The sequence below is a fragment of the Oncorhynchus mykiss genome, chromosome 20 (assembly GCF_013265735.2).
Source record: "Oncorhynchus mykiss isolate Arlee chromosome 20, USDA_OmykA_1.1, whole genome shotgun sequence".
Taxonomy (NCBI): Eukaryota; Metazoa; Chordata; class Actinopteri; order Salmoniformes; family Salmonidae; genus Oncorhynchus; species Oncorhynchus mykiss.
Window position 1 is genome coordinate 16,545,005 of NC_048584.1, and position 19,203 is coordinate 16,564,207.

Sequence of the window (19,203 nt, forward strand, 5' to 3'; positions counted from 1 at the left end):
CACCAAAGGGCCTTTTTTTGTTATTAACCTCTACGACATCGGTGTCCCTAAACCGGGGCAGTTGTTGCTCAATATGCAATAATGTGACTAGAAAACATTGTAAACAACAGCCAACTTTCCGGGACATAGACATGTCTTATATGGGCAGAAAGCTTAAATTCTTGTTCATCTAACTGCAGTGTCCAATTTACAGTAGCTATTACAGCCAAAAAAAGATCATGCTATTGTTTGAGGATAGTGCACAACAACAAAACACTTTTATAATGCAAATGGTTTGAAAGATTCACCCCTGAAGGTGCCAGAGATAAAATGCAGTGTAGTTTTGTTTGAAAAAAAATCTATTTTTATATTGAAATGTAGGAACTGGGTTCAACAGTTTGACTCCACCGCTGTCTCTGGCTCCATACCCAATTTGGCACATTTGGGCAAACTCCTGGCAGATATTGTGTAGCGATGTAATTATTCACTGAAACTTTGCACACACTGATCTCATATTGTGGACAACATCTATTTTACACCTAAGATCCTATCTCAGTGTATGGCCTTTCTCTTGCATTTCAAAGATGTCAGAACAAATATATAGAAAACGCATGTTTTTTGTTTTGTATTATCTTTTACCAGATCTAATGTGTTATATATTAATTTCACATTTCCACAAACTTCAAAGTGTTTCCTTTCAAATGGTATCAAGAATATGCATATCCTTGCTTCAGGTCCTGAGCTACAGGCAGTTAGATTTAGGCAAAAATTTAAAAAAGGGTCCGATCCTTCTTAACTACCCTCATTATCAAAAGAGGTTACAGGAACACACTTTTATGCATACTTTTGTTAACGATCTTTCTTTGGAGTTTCAAACATTAGCCATGGAGTTGGATAGCCACAGAGGAAAAAGGTCCAACTCAACCAGTTTCTGCAGACTGATATGAGATCTTTCTCCACCCCCCCCCCCCCCCCATACACAAAGCAAAATGATCATGGAAACTGATATTATTCTTTGAAGCCGGTTATTAAAGAACAAAAAAAAGGCTATATGAGGATAGGCTTGTAGGAGTTTTTATGAGATCACATGGTACAGAGCAGGCGCTTGGGGTCCATGAAAGAAGCCCGTATTAGACCCACATCACAGGGATAGCGTCAACTCAAAGAGGAAGAGTCAAAGTGTCCTGGTACTAGCCCCGAGCATCAAGCCCTCTCAGAACCAAAAAAACAAAACCACGTTTGCATCCCTGCTCATGCATTTTTCATCAGCCAGAGATACGAAACCCTTTCAGAAATAAATATCAATTATTGAAATTGTTAATTAGACGCCCATAATTGGCAAAGATACACATGAATAAATAACTTTGACTGTTAATTATTGATTCAAAAAAATGTGAAGCTCAGCAGGGAACACTTTTGAGAGTCTCTTAAGATCAAGCAAAATAAGAAATATGAGTTTTGGCCTTGAGTAATGTTCAATTAAAGGACTGTCGACTTTGCAGTAAAAGTCCAGTCATTTGCCCTGCGTCCTCTGATATATGTGGACTCCAATCCCCACGGTCGTCAGTGTGTCAACAGGGTGCAACATGGGATTTGGCACTGCCTAAACGGAGAAACGCCAGAGAAAAGATGACAGGAGATTCACAGGGTGCTTGACGTCTGTCGTAAATGGAAGTTCATGCTGGAGGTCATGATGATGCAGTGATCTCAATCTAGTATCAGTACATTATGTGCTGTATGTGTTTCAGTATGTTTACCTCTTTATGGTAATGAAATAAAAACGTATAGGAACCTACTAGGTCAAAAGCTACATCTCTCTAATAGGCCTAAAGCTGCATGATCCCTCAATTGGCCATTCTAGACCTGCTAAATATTCCTCAACATCCATGTATCAGACTCTCTACCTCTGCAAGTCATTCTTCGCATTACAAATATCAAGCTCCTTCCAAAGAAAGAGTACAAAAAAAGAGTGAGATCTGAGTAGACCCTGTCTATTCTTCATCTATGAACCCTTTGTATTTGTGATGGGAGGCTGATTGAAGGGTAAGTAGTGCATTTTGGAGGATGAATTCTTTATTTGCGAGTAGAAAAACCACAGAAGAAAATACTCTGTGATTCCATTATTAGTCTCAGTTCTTTCCCGCTTTCTTTCCTGATAGCTGGATAATTAAACCTCTATAGTATTGTCTTCAATCTTCCATGCCCCACTTACAGCAAAATCCTATTCCCAGATGAGAACCATTAAAAAGTCTTTTTAGACGTTTGTTTTCAGATCAGTATGACTTCTTTGGTGCTAATTTGTTATTTGTGGAAGTAGAAAGAGTGGTGGTATGCATGTAAAATCCCATACAAAATCAATCCAATTCATATTCAACAAAAACTTTTATTCTACAATACGGTCTATGAATGACAAAAAACCTGAACTGATCTGTAGAGTGCGTTACTTGACATCAGATATAAAAGCTCATAGGCTGGAATGTTACAGCGGCACTGTATCTTAAGGCAGTAGTCCCTTGGATGAGATGGGAAGCAGCTTGTCAATTACTGCTCTTGTGTTTGACAGAGGCTCTGGGCACTGTAAATTCCACATTAATAGACAGCATGAAAAAAAAGCAAAAGCAGGAGAATAAATCATTTGCATTCAAAAGAAGAACATAAAGTCTTATATATAAAATCTAACTTGAAGGCTTACAAATCAGATCGGGTCAATTTCTTATTCATCAATCTCATATTTTTATGACAAAATACATTTAAGACTTAAATATTGTGTATCCAGTGGTTCATCACTAGTCATTTAACCACATATAAATAAGGATTAGTAGTAATGTTAACAGCAATTCATACAGCACTATATAAAATTACACATCAGTACCTTTCCCAAATTAGGTTTAGCTGGTTTGGTTATGCACTTGTATCACTTCTAATTAGAGTAAATGTACACGTTAGTCTCTGGTGTGAGACCAAATCAATACTTTCAGGGTAAGGGTCTGACCTGATTGAGCAGCCATTCATAAATGTACAGCACGACAGACCAATCAAAAGGAACTAAAACCAAGTGGGAAACCTTTTGATAGTGATAATAACGCTGATGTAAACTAGCTTAAGCAACAATTCCCATTAGGTGTGCGTCCTGGAGAGCATATACGCACCTAACTCATCCCTATTGCGTATAATATCTTCTAGACCAATTAAGACCTGAACCAAGGATGTGAGACCTTCTACATTCCAACAGGGTCAATGCAACCAATATTGAGTGTATTCACTGCTTGGTCACAGGAAGGGCCCACGAACAAGCAGTGACTGGAATACTGAGTGAGGTAAGCACCGCAATTAAACTTTTGAGAGCCGAGTTAGAATTAAAAATCGATGTAAACTCTGATCCAGACTGAATGAATAAGACAATGGGAGTGTTTTTTTGGTACCAGGGGATAGCTTTGCTCTCGGGGAAATGGTTGAGCGTGTCTCTTATTCGGAGGTCCTCGGTCAGTCCTCACGCTGGGCAGTCATCTGTCTTGGCTGTGGCTGTGTGACTGGCAGGTTCTCGTGGAGGTACTTCAAGGTGCCGTGTTCAGAAAAGTCTGCTGCGGTGTGACCGTCTCCTCTCAGAACCCACTTGGTGGTGAGGAGACCCTCAAGGCCCACGGGGCCCCGGGCATGGATACGAGCTGTACTGATGCCTACCTCAGCACCTAGAGGGAGTGAGACAGGGAGTGAGTGAGATAGTTGAACAGGAAGTCAGTGATAAAATAATAAAAATAAAAATGATGCATACCCAGTCCGAAGCGGTAGCCATCTGCGAAACGTGAACTGGCATTCCAAAACACACAAGCACTATCCAGCTGCTGCAGGAACTGCTCCGCTGTGTCCTCTGTAAGAATCATCATCACAGCTACCATCATTGTCACTGTCATCATCTCTCAGCTATATTTCCTCTAATGCACACAATGGATCATTCAATTTAGATCAACATATTATACAATCTGTGGCCACTAGATGGTAGAACAAAGACAGAAAATGCTCTGTCCTCTGTACGGAACCAACTCAAAATCTATCTATAATTCAACCCATCTTAGAGATTGTCAGTAAAGTACTCCATCAAAATGTATTATAAAACTTGAGGGGAAAATAACATTCAAGAAACATTCAAGAAGAATATCAATCATATAACTACATATAAATTAATAACAAAGAACCCTTAGCAAAACCTATTTTACATTCAAATCAGTTCTGTCCTCTTCAAAGTAGTCTCATGGGGAGGTTTTACACGAAGCCAAAAAATGCTGTCATTACTTATTAGAGAAAGAGAGGAAGAAAGGGACAAGGGTGAAAAAGAGAGACAGACAGGTCTCTCCTGAAAGAGAGACTAACCTGGGTGAATCAAAGTGAAGACAAAAGAGAGAGAGAGAAACTTCTCACAACTATTATATTACCAGACAGTCATAGCTACCGTTTTCAGTCACAATGACGTCGGTGTGGGAGCTGCCATATCTGTGGATATGGTCTATAGCCTCCTGCATGCTGTCCACCACCTCGATGCAGCACTCCAGATCCCCGTATTCTGTCCTCAGAGACTTGACCTCAGATGGGCTAAAGGTCAGGTAGGAGGCGAACCTGGGGCCAGCATGAATCTTCACCTAAAGGGGTTGGGAAGGGGGGGGGGTCATCATTACATACGGCGATCGGTCAATTAATCAATCAAATCGGGGAGTTTGATTGCATCTAGGGTTGGAAAGGGAGGGTATATTACCGGTAACTTTTAAGTTTACCAGTAAACTAGACACAATTTTCACAACATGACAAAGATAATAAAATAAGATGACTTTAAATTTTAAAAAAAAGAATAGAATGACAAAGCTGTAAAACATGATCCTAAATGTAACCCATCAATTTAGTGAATACCATTAGTGTTTAATATGAGGGTTTCAGAATGGAATATCCTTTATATTTGAACATGCTTTCATTTATTTTACGATGTCTATATGTCTTTTGTAAATGTTTAGACGCCAAACCGTTGGCAGTTGTGAAAAGTCAGTAGTTGGAAGAGTTGCAGAAATAATTGCAAATGCTGTCAATGTTGATGAGATTATTTTTTCAATAATCAGGCTATTTTCTCTTTAACCATATGATCTATCTGCTAGAGAGACTCTTAGGCAATATGAACACAGTTTTACAGATCAAGAAAAAAAATGAATATTTTATATGAATAGATTATTTTTTTATTTTTAAAGTTAAGAATATAAATTACCAAAGTTTCCATAGATTGCCATAGATAGATCTGTCATAACGAATCACAACAAAAGTTTTAGTGATACTTGGAAGTCTTTTTGTTATGATTATGATCAATTGGATTGTAAATTGTTAATGTTCATTTTTGTGAATTGGGTTTTAGAAGCATAAACCGTCAACAATGAGACATGAAAAATGCACTTAATCAACATGTTTAAACCCATCCACCTCAATCCAACCTCAGTGAAAGAAAATAAATATTTGATTTGAAGTTGTAGTCAAATGTAACCAACCATTCCACCAAACAAGCAGCCAGTCGGTCCTTACTGTATCTTATTTAGCCAAGTGATTTGAACCTGTATTTAAGAGGAGATGAAGAGGAGGATAATATCACTTGTTTATGTCAATGTGTCTGTACCTGCGTATTTGAGTGCGTGTGTGTGTGGTCTTACCCGTTCGGTGCGGAGCATGTCTATGATCTGGTCAAACAGAGTGGTCCTGAGGATATCCCTGTGCACCAACAGCGTTTCCATGGCATTGCAGGCCGCAGGGTAGTCACATTTAGAGTCTCTGACTGGAGAGAGAAAACATCAATCAATCACTCCTTCTCCTTCATTGGTAGTAAATTAAAATGTGTGTGTCTGCGCGTATTTTCCCACTGACCGATCTTGATGACCTTGTCGATGGCGGCCTCCGAGTCGACGTAGATGTGGCAGATGCCCTCACTGTGGCCCAGCACTGGGATGCTCTTGGCTGCTCTCTGGATGTTCCTGACCAGCGCAGACGAGCCTCGCGGGATGATCAGGTCTATCATCTTATCTAGTCTACACAGGTCCTCCACCTCCTCACGGGTACTCACCTGGAGCACGCAAAATAAACCCTACTGCATTCTGGGATTTATTTTTTCTATAGGGGGAATACACTGCTACGTTGTATTCAATTCTCCGCTGAGTACGTACAGGACAGCACTCACCTTAGGAAAGGAGGAATGAAAGGATTCTTTTGGATGGTGTCTGACTATATTTACTACTGGCAGAGTAACACAGAATTCACTCATACCTAGTGTTCCACGATTTTGAATACTATGATTTCAGTATAAATTATTGTATTTAAATATCTTCCATGCCGTTTTTCTTAAATGGGATGTTTTTTCCAGCTATGATTACCAGCTGTACAGCCTCTTTGACCCCGTGGATGTCCAGTGCTTCCTGGGTCAGCTCATGTAAGACGCGGTTGGTGTTGGCTGCTTCCTTACCCCCCTTCGCCAGCAGAGCATTACCACTGGCTATGGCTAGAGCTGATACCTACACACAAATGAGAACAATAGCCTTTTACCCACAGAATTGCATAACCACCAGCACGAACACCACCCCACGTTACCAAAAGATGGTCCACGATGCACAAGCACAACTCTCACACACATAGACGAGCCCAAACGCACACACAAACACATTACCTGCGGCAAGCAGTCGGGGCGGGCCTCGAAGATGACCAGAAGTACTCCTATGGGCACAGTGATCTGCTCCAGCTCTAAGTTGTGGGCTACTCTTGTCCTGCGCAGGACTCTGCCCACACTGTCCTGAGAGGCCAAGGCTATCTGTCTCAGCCCTATAGCCAGGCTATTTAGCTTGGCCGGGGACAGGCTCAGACGATTGAGCAGGGCTGACGACAACTGGCCTGATAGGAGGATGGAGAACACATAGAAATTAAATGTAGTTGAAAACCCCTGACTATCCCTTCAACTACTCAAGTGATGCTCTTATACACCTTCATATGCAACAGCACCCTCAAATGATCAACATCCTATCACAGTCACACAACGGGATGTTGGTAAGTAAAACGCCCTGACGAGTAGGACCTGTTTTGACAAACACCATCGATTCAATCAGAGAGAAGATGGACGTGACGGGAATAGTTACCCGCATTGGCTGCTAGGTCCATGTCCGTCTTGTTGGCAGCAAGGATCTCCTCCTTCTTCTCAACCAGCAGGTCTGCCAGGTGACAGATGATCGCGCCTCTCTGGGGTGGGAACGATTCATTAAAGATTCAACTAACCACAGACACACCTGGGATCACATATACTATATAACTGTGTATGAGTGTCTGACCTGGTCCGGGTGCAGGGCTGCCAGGGTTCTGCCGGAGTTCCGGGCCATCTCAGTCTGCTGCTCCACGGTGGGGCCTGGAGATGGACACAATACCGCGGATGAGATGACAACAGACACAAAACAGCAAAAGGGACTATTGGACATGAGCATGCGTGATCATAATCCTAATTGTCTTCATAAGAAGTACAATCATCATGATCCTCACCATGATTATCACCATTATGCTCATTATTGTCATAATCATCATCATTCTAATAACCTTCATCGTCGGTGTCCGTCCCAAAGAGATGACCCCAGAAGAACTCACCGGCAGGTTTGACCTCGGAGAAGAAGGTGCCCACTTTCTTGCCCTCCACGATGTCAGTGATCACGTGGCCCGTCACCTTGGGGTGGGTGCCGTTGGCGATGACTACTGACGTGCCCCCCTGTAAGGCCCACAGGGCAGCCTTTACCTGAGGGTAGAGGTGGGATACACGTAGGCTATTTGAATTCCCCACTTGTTTCTCGAGTAAGGATTTGGCCCCAAATGGAAAGACTTGCACTGCGGGTTGATGCCAAATATCACTCTGACACACAGAGTTCCAAAGTCTGTAACTAATTACAAAGACTTTCTTAAAACCTGATTACAGATGTGTAGTCCTCAACTCTTACATGTAGTCCTCAACTCTTACATGTATTGAACGACACAGTTTTCTATTCTAATCTACACGTGTCTTTGTAATTACCTTTGCCTCCATGCCTCCTAAACCCACCCTGGATTTTGTCCCATAGGTGATCGACTGCTGGTCGCCAGGGTAGAAGATGTCAATGAGTTTGGCGTCATCCGATCCAGGAGGGCTGTCGTACAGTCCTACAAGAGATAGGAGGTAACTATGGTTACATGATTGTTTCCTGTGGTGCTAGCCTAACATGCACAAAGATTCCCTCCCTGCCCAATCCATCAGTGATTTCCAAATACAACCAGGGTCGTGTTTATTAGGGTACTTAATGGAACACTGACAGAAAACAAAAATGAGTGTTTCCTATTGTACAAGTTCAGGTAGTCACGGCCAGTTTAAGTCTGTTTTCTTCCATTCAGTGCCTAATGAACACAACCAAAAGGACCCGAGGGGTATACCCACGAAGTAGGATAAAAAACTACTGATTTCTGGTTCATTAAGAAAGCTAAACTTGGATACGTGTTTTTAGTTGAGTCAATAAGACTATGCCCATTTCAAGCTTACTGTATCTTTCAAAAAAAAAGTAAAGTTATTTCATAATAGTTAGGAAAGTTAGCTGGCTAACTCCTTGATCCTACTTTGCAGTATACCCCTCTGTAGTTCCCCCTCTTACAGTAATGCTCCTTAATTACCGTGTATTGTTTTGAGCCAGAGCGCAGGCAGATGGCGCGTTACCTAATGGGTGTTAATGTGTAGCTGTGTTAGCAATCTACCTTCTACGTCAGAGAGCGCAATGAGCAGGTCTGCCTTCATCTCCACAGCCAGGCGTGCAGCCAGACTGTCATTGTCCTTTATACTGATGACCTAACGTGGAGGAAAACACCGACTAAGTCTCACAGAAAGACATCGAAAAAGATCGGGGTAAAGTAATCGAGTGTTGTCAGTCGAAATTGAGGTCAGCGTAAAAGAAAAGGTGCGATTGAAATCCAAGCATTTTATTATAAAGTGAAGCACTACTAGATTGGCTATCGTTGATATTGGTTTTCCGATTGTGTGGGTTAGCAAAGCTACTGGCACTACAATCTTTAGTTGTTTAGTACTAATGTGTTTTTCTACACCGGAAGAACTTGCTCGTTTCCGCCTAAGCTTGCGGAAGGAGAAAAGAAGCATGCGTCTACCTCCAGGAGTGAGACCAGACAGCCACCTTCTCCCATCTCCCCAGCCCTCCCTGCACGCACATCCTTTTGGGGGGGGGGGGGGGGGTAGAGCGAGCCAGTGAAGAGTACCAGCCGTATGGTAGTATGCTAGCTGCTAACACTACACCGCTATACACACCCCTTGCCCCTGTCCTGCCCTCTCCGGACCACCCCTGTGCTCTGTACCCACGTTTACCCCCTGGAGGTCGCTGTTGGGCTCGGGCGGGGGCACCACGGCGTCGTTGGTGTTGATGATTGGCACAATGTTCATGCGGAGCAGCTCCTGTAATGTGCTGTTTAGGTTCTGCCGCTTCTGGTCGTCGTGGAAGTCCAAGTTTGTAACCAGTACCTGGGATTAAATCAGAGCAAATCCTGTTTTTCGATTCAATACAACTTTATTGAGAGGTAATTGTCCTGGGTAACAGTGTGAATTCAAATACATAGAGAAGGTGTGCATACCTGTGCAGTGCATGTGCTGTACTGGGTGAACATGGCCTCATACAAGGCCATCAGGCCACTCTGTCCGGCTGCCGCACAGGCCCGTGCCTCCAGAACAGGTACTGACTGAAACCGACAGATAGATTGAGAGAGAGAAAGGAATGATATGAATAGATTTGTTTTATAATAAAGTTGATTTCACCATATTTTGGAGCAGTTTGTATAAGACTTGGGTCTCAGAAAGGAGTGCTAATCTTTCCATATAAGCTTATTCATTATGATCGAAAAGGCAAAAACTGATCCTAGATCAGCACTCCTATTCAGAGGCTTTGTGGATAATGGGCCCTGGTCTCACCATGTCTTTGAGCTGGTTCTGTCCAGAGTGCAGGGCCTGTCTGACACTCTGGGACAGCAGGATCTCGTGCCTCAGTCTCTGTTTGCCGAAGGCCACCGCCCCACTGGTGACGATCATCATCTCTCTGCCCTGGTTCTGTAGCATGGCAACCTGCAACCAAACACAAACTATCTCAGTGACCCGCATTTAAAGCCTCTCAAGTAGCCTTGCAACAACGAATAAACTACAGTAAGCAGACAGCTGTTAAAATACAAGCTTTAAGCCATGTCTTGAGTGAAGGTCCTGTTCTCCCTTCAGCCTTTTTACCTTTGACCTTCCTCACCTGCTCCACGACGGAGGCCAGCCTGCCCAGCGCCAGGCCGCACTCGTCACCCCGGGTTACCACGGCGCTTCCCAGTTTGACCACAATCCTCTTGGCCTGGCGCAGCTCCCCACGATGAGCATAGGAGTTACCGTTGGCACGCGCCAGGGACACTGAAAGAATACAAGTTACTAACCTGCCTTATGGTGGTGCCAATCTGAAGCACTGGTCGAGCACTTTATAAAATGTATGCTTATGGCTTCCCTTGTTTAACTTGAGGCAATGTTCATAAACACTGTTCCTAACCAGCATTAGCGCACACACACATCAGTACATCTCCTACCAGTATGATCATGTGGTAAGTGGGTGTGAGCTGGGTTCGGTTTTGTTCCATCATTGATTATATAAAGAGTTAGACAAACAGAGCAGCCAGGACCCCCTCACCCCCCTCCTAAATTCCCTGGTATCCACGGAGATGAAAAACGCAGGGTGCAAACTGCCACATCAGCACGGCAACCGGCAAAGCCATCGCTGACTGCACACATCTCTCCACTAAAGTGCAGTCAACCGCGTGCGTGAGTGAGTATGAGAGTCAAAGTCTGGGGTAACAGAAACAAAGAGAGAGGATGGCCAGAAAGGGATAGGCCTCCATTATCTTGATGCAATCAACCTGGTTTATCCTGCAACAGGAGCATAAACAAGTATGCACAGGTATGCAAGATGATAGCATTAAACAATTAGGACTTGATACATTTAGGGAACTAGACTATCCTTCTTGCGTGAGGGAAGAAACCAAACAAATACATCACTGGCTTGTGGTCCCATACATATGCTATGCAGTTATCATGCCATTACTAAAATCTCAAGCTACAGAAACTATTGAAAATCACTGGAATAATAGCCTACTATTTTCTAAATGTATCCTACATAGATATCTATACCGCTCCTCAATCGCTGGTGTAGCCTACTGTATTGTATGCATGCATGTGTGTGGGTATGTGAATGTATGCATGTTTGCCAGTCCCACTTGCCTTGTGTCAGTGGTTTAGCAAGACGAGGGCAGATGAAGGTGCTTCGAGTCCTAGGGCCCAAGGGGAGCCCAGCACACAGAGACAGCCTCTGTAGCAGCATGGTCAACTGACCCGCACTTCCAACAGCTAGAGAGGAGAGAGAATCATTTAATCACTATCAAATGTTCAATGTTCCAAGTTCTCTTTTTTTCATTTTTTGCACTTGAAGAATTCAAATCACAGTTCAACATTTAAAAGTCACAAAAGGATTACATTTTTTGTAGGCCGTCATTGTAAATAAGAAATTGTTCTTAACTGACTTGCATAATTAAATAAAAGGTTATATAGTTTTACACATACATACATACATATATATATAAATAAAACGGCATAATGTCAGTATTTTTTGCATTTGGATAAAGAACAGAAAAACTCACAGTAATACTTGCTTAATCTCCAAGTCCTGTTTGTCTGTTATGCAGCCACGTCTATCAAGCCCATGTCGTTTAAAAAAGGACTACTCTCCAACCTTTCTATTCCACATTCCATACAGTATAAACAAGGCCTGCCCTCAACCAATAGGAGCTGAATCCGGTCTAAATCACAGAAACTCCTCCCTTTCATGTGCTTTTATGTTGCTGATGAAACCAGCCCTGCTCCTTGCAGGATCACTTATTATGTGCCCCTTATTGGGAAAAAAAGGCAGAGCAACACATGTCGGTGTTTTCTCAAGAATGACAGATGATAGTTCAAACAAAACATATCACCCACTCAAAGCTGTCATTGTCAACAACTTGTCACTGAGTAGCCCAAGACAGACTGATCTGTATCATGCTCAGGCAGCAGAGGCTCCGGCACCACCACATGGCTGTTCCAGCATAGCTAGCTAACGTTACTTACTATACAGGTCAGGTGGCTATGTGTGCATTCACTCACTCACCACCAGAATTCGTTGCAAATTCTTGCTAAACTTCAACCGCCACAACACACTCACACGTTACAGTACGCGCGCAGTGATTTAGTTGATGGAAATTACAGGTGTTCTCTTCTCTTTCAGGCCGGTGAGAGGGAAACAATAACAGTTGGGGGGAGGCATTGGGAACGAATAGCTTGGCGTAAACGGAAGTTACAGAGCCATACACCTAGCGCAGTGATTGGTCAGAAATCAGCTCTACGCAAAGACTGGGCGCGTTCCAGGTTATCTTCATTTGAACCACCACCCCCTCACATCTCACACGTTATAATTTTTTACCCTAGCACAACACAGCCGTTTCAATGAATCAACTCATCATCAAGCTTTGATTATTTGAATCCAATCAAATTGTATTAATCACATGAGCCGAATACAACAGGTGTAGTAGACCTTACAGTGAAAATCTTACTTACAAGCCACTAACCAACAATGCAGTTAAATTATTTTTATATCAAAGTAACAAGTAGTTAAAGAGCAACAGTAAAATAACAATAGCGAGACTATATACAGGGGTACCCTAGTCGAGGTAATTGAGGTAATATGTACATGTAGGTAGAATTAGCAGCGGTGTAAAGGGGGGAGGCATAAGCATACATTTTATAAAGTGCTCGATCAGTGCTTCAGATTGGCACCACCATAAGGCAGGGTAGTAACTTGTATTCTTTCAGTGTCCCTGGCACGTGCCAACGGTAACTCCTTTGCTCATCGTGGGGAGCTGCGCCAGGCCAAGAGGATTGTGGTCAAACTGGGAAGCGCCGTGGTAACCCGTGGTGACGAGTGCGGCCTGGCGCTGGGCAGGCTGGCCTCCGTCGTGGAGCAGGTGAAAAAGGTAAAAGGTTCAGCAGTCTTATGTAGAACCTTTTGAGGATCTGAGGACCCATGCCAAATCTTTTCAATCTCCTGAGGAAGAATAGGTTTTGTCGTGCCCTCCACACGACTGTCTTGGTGTGCTTGGACCATGTTAGTTTGTTGGTGATGTGGACATCAAGAAACTTGAAGCTCTCAACCTGCTCCACTACAGCCCCATCGATGAGAATGGGGGTGTGCGTGGGCCTCCTTTTCCTGTATTCCAATCATCTACTTTGTCTTAATAACGTTGAGGGATATGTTGTTGTCCTGGCACCACACGGCGGCAGGTCTCTGACCTCCTCCCTATAGGCTGTCTTGTCATTGTCGGTGATCAGGCCAACAACTGTTGTGTCATCAGCAAACTTAATGATGGTGTTGGAGTCGTGCCTGGCCATGCAGTCATGAGTGAACAGGAAGTACAGGAAGAGACTGAGCACGCACCCCTAAGGGGCCCCTGTGTTGAGGATCAGTGTGCAGATGTGTTGTTACCCACCCTTACCACCTGGGGGCAGCCTGTTAGGAGGTCCAGGATCCAGTTGCAGAGGAGGTGTTTAGTCCCAGGGTCCTTTGCTTTGTGATGAGCTTTGAGGGCACTGTGGTGTTGAACGCTCAGCTGTAGTCAATGAACAGCATTCTCACATAGGTGTTTATTTTGTCCAGGTGGGAAAGAGTAGTGTGGAGTGCAATAGAGATTGGATCATCTGTGGATCTGTTAGGGCGGTATGCAGATTGAAGTGGGTCTAAGGTTTCTGGGATAATGGTGTCGATATCAACCATGACCAGCCTTTCAAAGCACTTCATGGCTACAGACGTGAGTGCTACGGATTGGTAGTCATTTAGGCAGGTTACCTTTGTGTTCTTGGGCACAGGGACTATGGTGGCCTGCTTAAAACATGTTGGTATTATAGACTCGGACAGGGAGAGGTTGAAAATGTCAGTGAAGACACTTGTCAAATGGTCAGCGCATGTTCGCAGTACACGTCCTGGTAATGTCTGGCCCTGTGGCCTTGTGAATTCTGACCTGTTTAAAGGTCTTACTCACATCGGCTGCGGAGAGCGTGATCACACAGTGATCTGGAACATGCATGTTTCAGTGTTTTTTTGCCTCGAAGCGAGCATAGAAGTAGTTTAGCTCATCTGGTAGGCTCGTGTCACTGGGCAGCTCTCGGCTGTGTTTCTCTTTATAGTCTGTAATGGTTTACAAGCCCTGCCACATCCGACGAGCGTTGGAGCCAGTGTAGTGTGATTCGATCTTAGTCCTGTATTGACACTTTTCCTGTTTGATGGTTCGTCGGAGGGCATAGCGGGATTTCTTATAAGCATCCGGGTTAGAGTCCCGCTCCTTGAAAGTGGCAGCTCTAGCCTTTAGCTCAGTGCGGACGTTGCCTGTAATCCATGGCTTCTGGTTGGGTGGGGTGTGTACGTACAATCCCTGTGGGGACGACGTCCTCAATGCACTTATTGATGAAGCCAATGGTGCACTCCTCAATGCCATAGGAAGAATCCCGGAACATATTCCAGTCTGTGCTAGCAAAACAGTCCTGTATCTTGGCATCTGCTTCATCTGACCACTTTTTTATTGACCGAGTCATTTTGAGCTTGTAAGCAAGAATCAGGAGGATAGAATTATGGTCAGATTTGCCAAATGGAGGGCGAGGGAGAGCTATGTATGCGTCTCTGTGTGTGGAGTAAAGGTGGTCTTTAGTTTTTTTCCCCTCTGGTAGCACATTTAACATGCTGATAGACATTTGGTCAAACAGATATGTTTCCCTGCAGTCCCCCGGCCAGTAGGAGCACCGCCTCTGGATTAGCATTTCCTGTTTGCTTATGGTGAAATAAAGCTAATTGAGTGCAGTCTTTTCGAAGAATTTTCAATTAGGCTACGAAAAATACAGATGAAAACTCTAGGTAGATAGTGTGGTCTACAGCTTATCATGAGATACTCTACCTCAGGTGAGAAAAACCTTGACTTCCTTAGATATCGTGCACCAGCTGTTGTTTACATATGCATAGTCTGCCACCCCTTGTCTTACCAGATACAGCGGATAACCAGCCAGCTGTCTGTTGATAATGTCTTCATTCAGCCACGACTCCATAAGATATTACAGTTTTTAATATCCCGTTGGTAGTTTAATCTTCCTCGTAGGTCGTCAATTTTATTTTCCAATGATTGCACGTTAGCTAGAAGAATTGAAGGCAGTGGGAGTTTATTCGATCGCCTGCGAATTCTCAGAAGGCAGTTGACCTTTGTCCTCTTTTTCCTCTGTCATCTCTTCAAACAAATGACGGGGATTTGGCCTGTCCCCGGGAAAGCAGTATGTCGTTCATGTTGGAATTGTTAAAGGAAAAAAAAAGCTTCTGCCAGTTCGTGGTGAGTAATCGCCGTTCTGATGTCCAGCAGTTATTCTCTGTCATAAGAGACGATAGCAGCAACATTATGTATAAAATAAGTTTAAAAAATAAGTTACGAACAACACAAAAAAACGAACATAAAAACCCAATCGGTTAGAAGCATGTCAAACATCTTCTCCAGTGTGTTCAGGGTGGAATCAGCTGTGCATTGCTAGGGCAAAAGCCAAAAGTTGCACTCAGGGAGAGGCCCAGGACCGAGTTTGGGCAACCCTGAGCTACACTATTGACAAAGATATTTAGCAATAATTTATTTTATTGATGTTCCTGAGACGTCAGTTCTCTAGAGTTGAGAGAGCTGATCATTATGTGCAGCGCGCCTGATGTAAAGTCGACCCTGGAACAGGCCATTGGTCATAAGGTGCGAATATCATGTGATAACCGTTGCTGGGAGAAAAAACATGTGAAATCACTCCAGATTGCAAAATACTCCAGCGTCGCTTCGAATGAAAGATAATTTAACTAGTTTGAGCTTTTACTTCGCACACTAACGAAGGTAAATAACACATGTAATTAATTTTGTCTGGCGTTACGCCTAACCCATTTTATTTTATGTTTATTAACTTGCTATGCTAGCTAAATTAGCTAGCGACAACTGTCAGCTCTGTCATTCATTGTTTTGATCAGCTAATAATGATGAACTTGTTTTTTTGCCTCTATCTTTAGACTATATGAAGACTATGCATTGCAGTTCCCAACTTGAATAACACATCTGACGATATTCCCTCATCTACCCTCTTACTCTTCTCAGATTCTCTGAACACAATGGTACGAGATTCTTTGGATCAATAGATGTTGGTTGGTTTAGACAATTAAAATAATTGTAACTAGCTTACTAGTTAACTAAATTAGCTGCATTACTTTGAAATGAGACGAATGTGCTGAAAATCCACTGATAACATTCAAGCTATAGAATTTTTCTGGTATGTGATAGTAGGTCCCCACACCCCTTCAATGGTTAAGTTGCTCCCCTATGATCCCCCATCCCGTCAAGTCTTTACTCTGCCTCCCCCCAATAGCCATTTATTTATTCTCCATTGCCACAGTTATGTATATGGTATTATTTATATTGTTTTGTTGTCATTGTATTTCCCTTAGTCCTTCATTGTGTTTCCCTTAGTCCTGCATGTAGGAGCTCGAAGCCTAGTAATTTTTCCAACAATTGTTTACAGATTATTTCACTTATAATTCACTGTATCACAATTCCAGTGGGTCAGAAGTTTACATACACTAAGTTGACTGTGCCTTTAAACAGCTTGGAAAATTCCAGAAAATGATGCCATGGCTTTAGAAGCTTCTGATAGGCTAATTTACATAATTTGAGTCAATTGGTGGTGTACCTGTGAATGTATTTCAAGGCATACCTTCAAACTCAGTGCCTCTTTGCTTGACATCATGGGAAATTTAAAATAAATCAGCCAAAAAATTGGAGACCTCCATAAGACTGGTTCATCCTTGCGAACAATTTCCAAACGCCTGAAGGTACCACATTCATCTGTACAAACAATAGTACGCAAGTATAAACACCATGGGACCACGCAGCCGTCATACCGCTCAGGAAGGAGACGGGTTCTGTCTCCTAGAGATGAGCGTAATTTGGTAAGAAAAGTGCAGATCAATCCCAGAACAACAGCAAAGGACCTTGTGAAGATGCTGGAGGAAACGGGTACAAAATTATCTATATCCACAGTAAAACGAGTCCTATATCGACATAACCTGAAAGGCCGCTCAGCAAGGAAGAAGCCACTGCTCCAAAACCGCCATAAAAAAAGCCAGACTACGGTTTGCAACTGCACATGGGGACAAAGATCGTAATTTTGTGAGAAATGTTCTCTGGTCTGATGAAACAAAAATAGAACTGTTTGGCCGTAATGTCCATCGTTATGTTTGGAGGAAAAAGGGGGAGGCTTGCAAGCCAAAAAACACCATCCCAACCGTGAAGCACGGTGGTGGCAGCATCATGTTGTGGGGGTGCTTTGCTGCAGGAGGGAGAGGTGCACTTCACAAAATAGATGGCTTTATGAGGAAGGAAAATTATGTGAATATATTCAAGCAACATCTCAAGACATCAGTTAGGAAGTTAAAGCTTGGTTGCAAATGGGTCTTCCAAATGGACAATGACCCCAAGCATACTTCCATTTTGCCACAACTTTGGCTTAAGGACAACAAAGTCAAGATATTGGCGTGGCCATCACAAACCTGAGTCAGGTACACTAGCTCTGTCAGGAGGAATGGGCCAAAATTCACCCAACTTATTGTGGGAAGCTTGTGGAAGGTTACCCAAAACGTTTGACCCAAGTTAAACAATTTAAAGGCAGTGCTACCAAATACTAATTAAGTGTATGTAAACTTCTGACCCACTGGGAATGTGATGAAATAAATAAAAGCTGAAACAAACCATTCTCTCTACTATTATTCTGACATTTCACATTCTTAAAATAAAGTGGTGATCCTAACTGACCTAAGATGAGGAATTTTTACTTGGATTAAAGGTCAGGAATTGTGAAACTGAGTTTAAATGTATTTGGCTAAGGTGTATGTAAACTTCTGACTTCAACTGTACATGTGACTATTAAACACTCAATCAGAGTGAAGTAGGCCATTTCAGGTTAATACATCCACAGATAACAAACTAGATGTGAACGTTTTGTGCCATGTAGATATAAAGACCTAGATTGGCGATTTCATTTTCAGTGTGATGCAGTATGTATAAATATTTGCTTTGAAAGTACATGAACCACAGAGCAAATGTATGGAGTTATGAACAGATTTCTGCATTCCTAGACTGGGCAAATTCGTCTACTGTATATAGGCCTACTGCTGAAACAATAGTTCACCATGTGCACAACGTTATTCATCACCACCACCTATTGACGTAGCAGAATAAGTCAAATATACACCCGTGTGAGGATGATGGCACATCCTCACCTAAAGACTCATACATTTCTTATTGTGTTTGTTTATTTGTTATAGGGCCAGCAATGAGGGAGGGCATTTGTTTGCTACATTTTATGCTCTTAACTTTTTGAACTTATCCCTGTTTTTAGCCTTTTAGATCAAAGCCTGATTTTTAACCCGTCATTTGTATTTTTTTTATTTAAATAAATTAAACATTTTTGGAGTTAAACTGTACCTTGCTTCAAGAAAACTTTTTATGTGCACGGGGTAATAGCCAACTTCGTCAACAACGCGAGCACATGGCCTTAGGTTTTCTTAACCCCTCTTCTCAAAACTGTGCAGATAGGGGTGGTGTGTTTGGCCCTCCTAGGCCTGACCTCAGCCCTGATTTGTCCCGATGGTGGGATGTGTGACGATGGCAACACCTGCTGCAAGACCCCCAGTGGTGGATATGGCTGCTGTCCATTACCAAATGTAAGTGATTAGTGCCTAGTCGTCTAAAGTTTGTATCTGAGTGACTGCTTGGTTAAATGAGGTATGCAGGACAGTCTCGGTCCAGCTGACCCTGCTTTGAACTAGTAGTGTGAAAATGCTTATTCAGCACCATAGTGTGAAAGAACAAAGCTAATTTTATGGCCATAGCCCAGCAACATCATCATCAGCAACACAGTGTTTTGATGGTATTGCTAATTCTGTGGGGGTTCTATTCATTTGAATGTTGTAACATAGCTATAAAATGGACTGTTTTACTGTCAACTCATGACTTTTTCAAAGATAACACTGTCTTAAAACCCATCTCCAG

At 42.9% G+C, this 19,203-nt stretch overlaps 2 protein-coding genes and 1 non-coding gene across 10 annotated transcripts in view; 1 reads left to right on the forward strand and 2 right to left on the reverse strand.

The window, feature by feature from the left end:
• Positions 1 to 2,342: 2,342 nt before the first annotated feature.
• On the reverse strand, positions 2,343 to 15,737 carry LOC110499060 (delta-1-pyrroline-5-carboxylate synthase). Of its 7 annotated transcripts, none has more exons than XM_036955897.1 (18): positions 15,128 to 15,737; positions 11,294 to 11,419; positions 10,284 to 10,435; positions 9,962 to 10,111; positions 9,628 to 9,732; positions 9,359 to 9,517; positions 8,746 to 8,836; positions 8,039 to 8,163; positions 7,621 to 7,765; positions 7,314 to 7,387; positions 7,125 to 7,224; positions 6,662 to 6,882; positions 6,372 to 6,509; positions 5,869 to 6,064; positions 5,658 to 5,779; positions 4,427 to 4,613; positions 3,752 to 3,847; positions 2,343 to 3,668 (listed from the first exon to the last, which is right to left on the reverse strand). In XM_036955897.1, the coding sequence occupies exons 2-18, from the start codon at positions 11,391 to 11,393 to the stop codon at positions 3,463 to 3,465; spliced, it is 2,367 nt and encodes a 788-aa protein (XP_036811792.1). In that variant the 5' UTR covers positions 11,394 to 11,419; positions 15,128 to 15,737; the 3' UTR covers positions 2,343 to 3,462. The 7 variants fall into 7 exon arrangements, with proteins under 7 accessions (XP_036811792.1, XP_021431605.2, XP_021431606.2 ...); XM_021575930.2 differs by lacking the exon at positions 15,128 to 15,737 and adding an exon at positions 12,213 to 12,386; XM_021575931.2 differs by lacking the exon at positions 15,128 to 15,737 and adding an exon at positions 11,710 to 12,386 and having other exon boundaries at positions 9,365 to 9,517.
• Positions 6,134 to 6,264, reverse strand: LOC118942476. The gene has a single exon (XR_005038412.1). It is a non-coding gene; the product is annotated as a small nucleolar RNA SNORA15 (small nucleolar RNA).
• A 106-nt stretch (positions 15,738 to 15,843) lies between the features above and the next one.
• The window catches only part of LOC110499061 (progranulin), a 31,800-nt gene continuing 28,440 nt past the window's right edge, over positions 15,844 to 19,203 (forward strand). For both annotated transcript variants that reach the window (XM_021575935.2, XM_021575936.2), the window contains exons 1-3: positions 15,844 to 15,999; positions 16,170 to 16,271; positions 18,744 to 18,875. In XM_021575935.2, the coding sequence (XP_021431610.2) occupies positions 16,269 to 16,271; positions 18,744 to 18,875 (135 nt within the window). In that variant the 5' untranslated portion in view covers positions 15,844 to 15,999; positions 16,170 to 16,268. The remainder of the gene's footprint in view (positions 16,000 to 16,169; positions 16,272 to 18,743; positions 18,876 to 19,203) is intronic.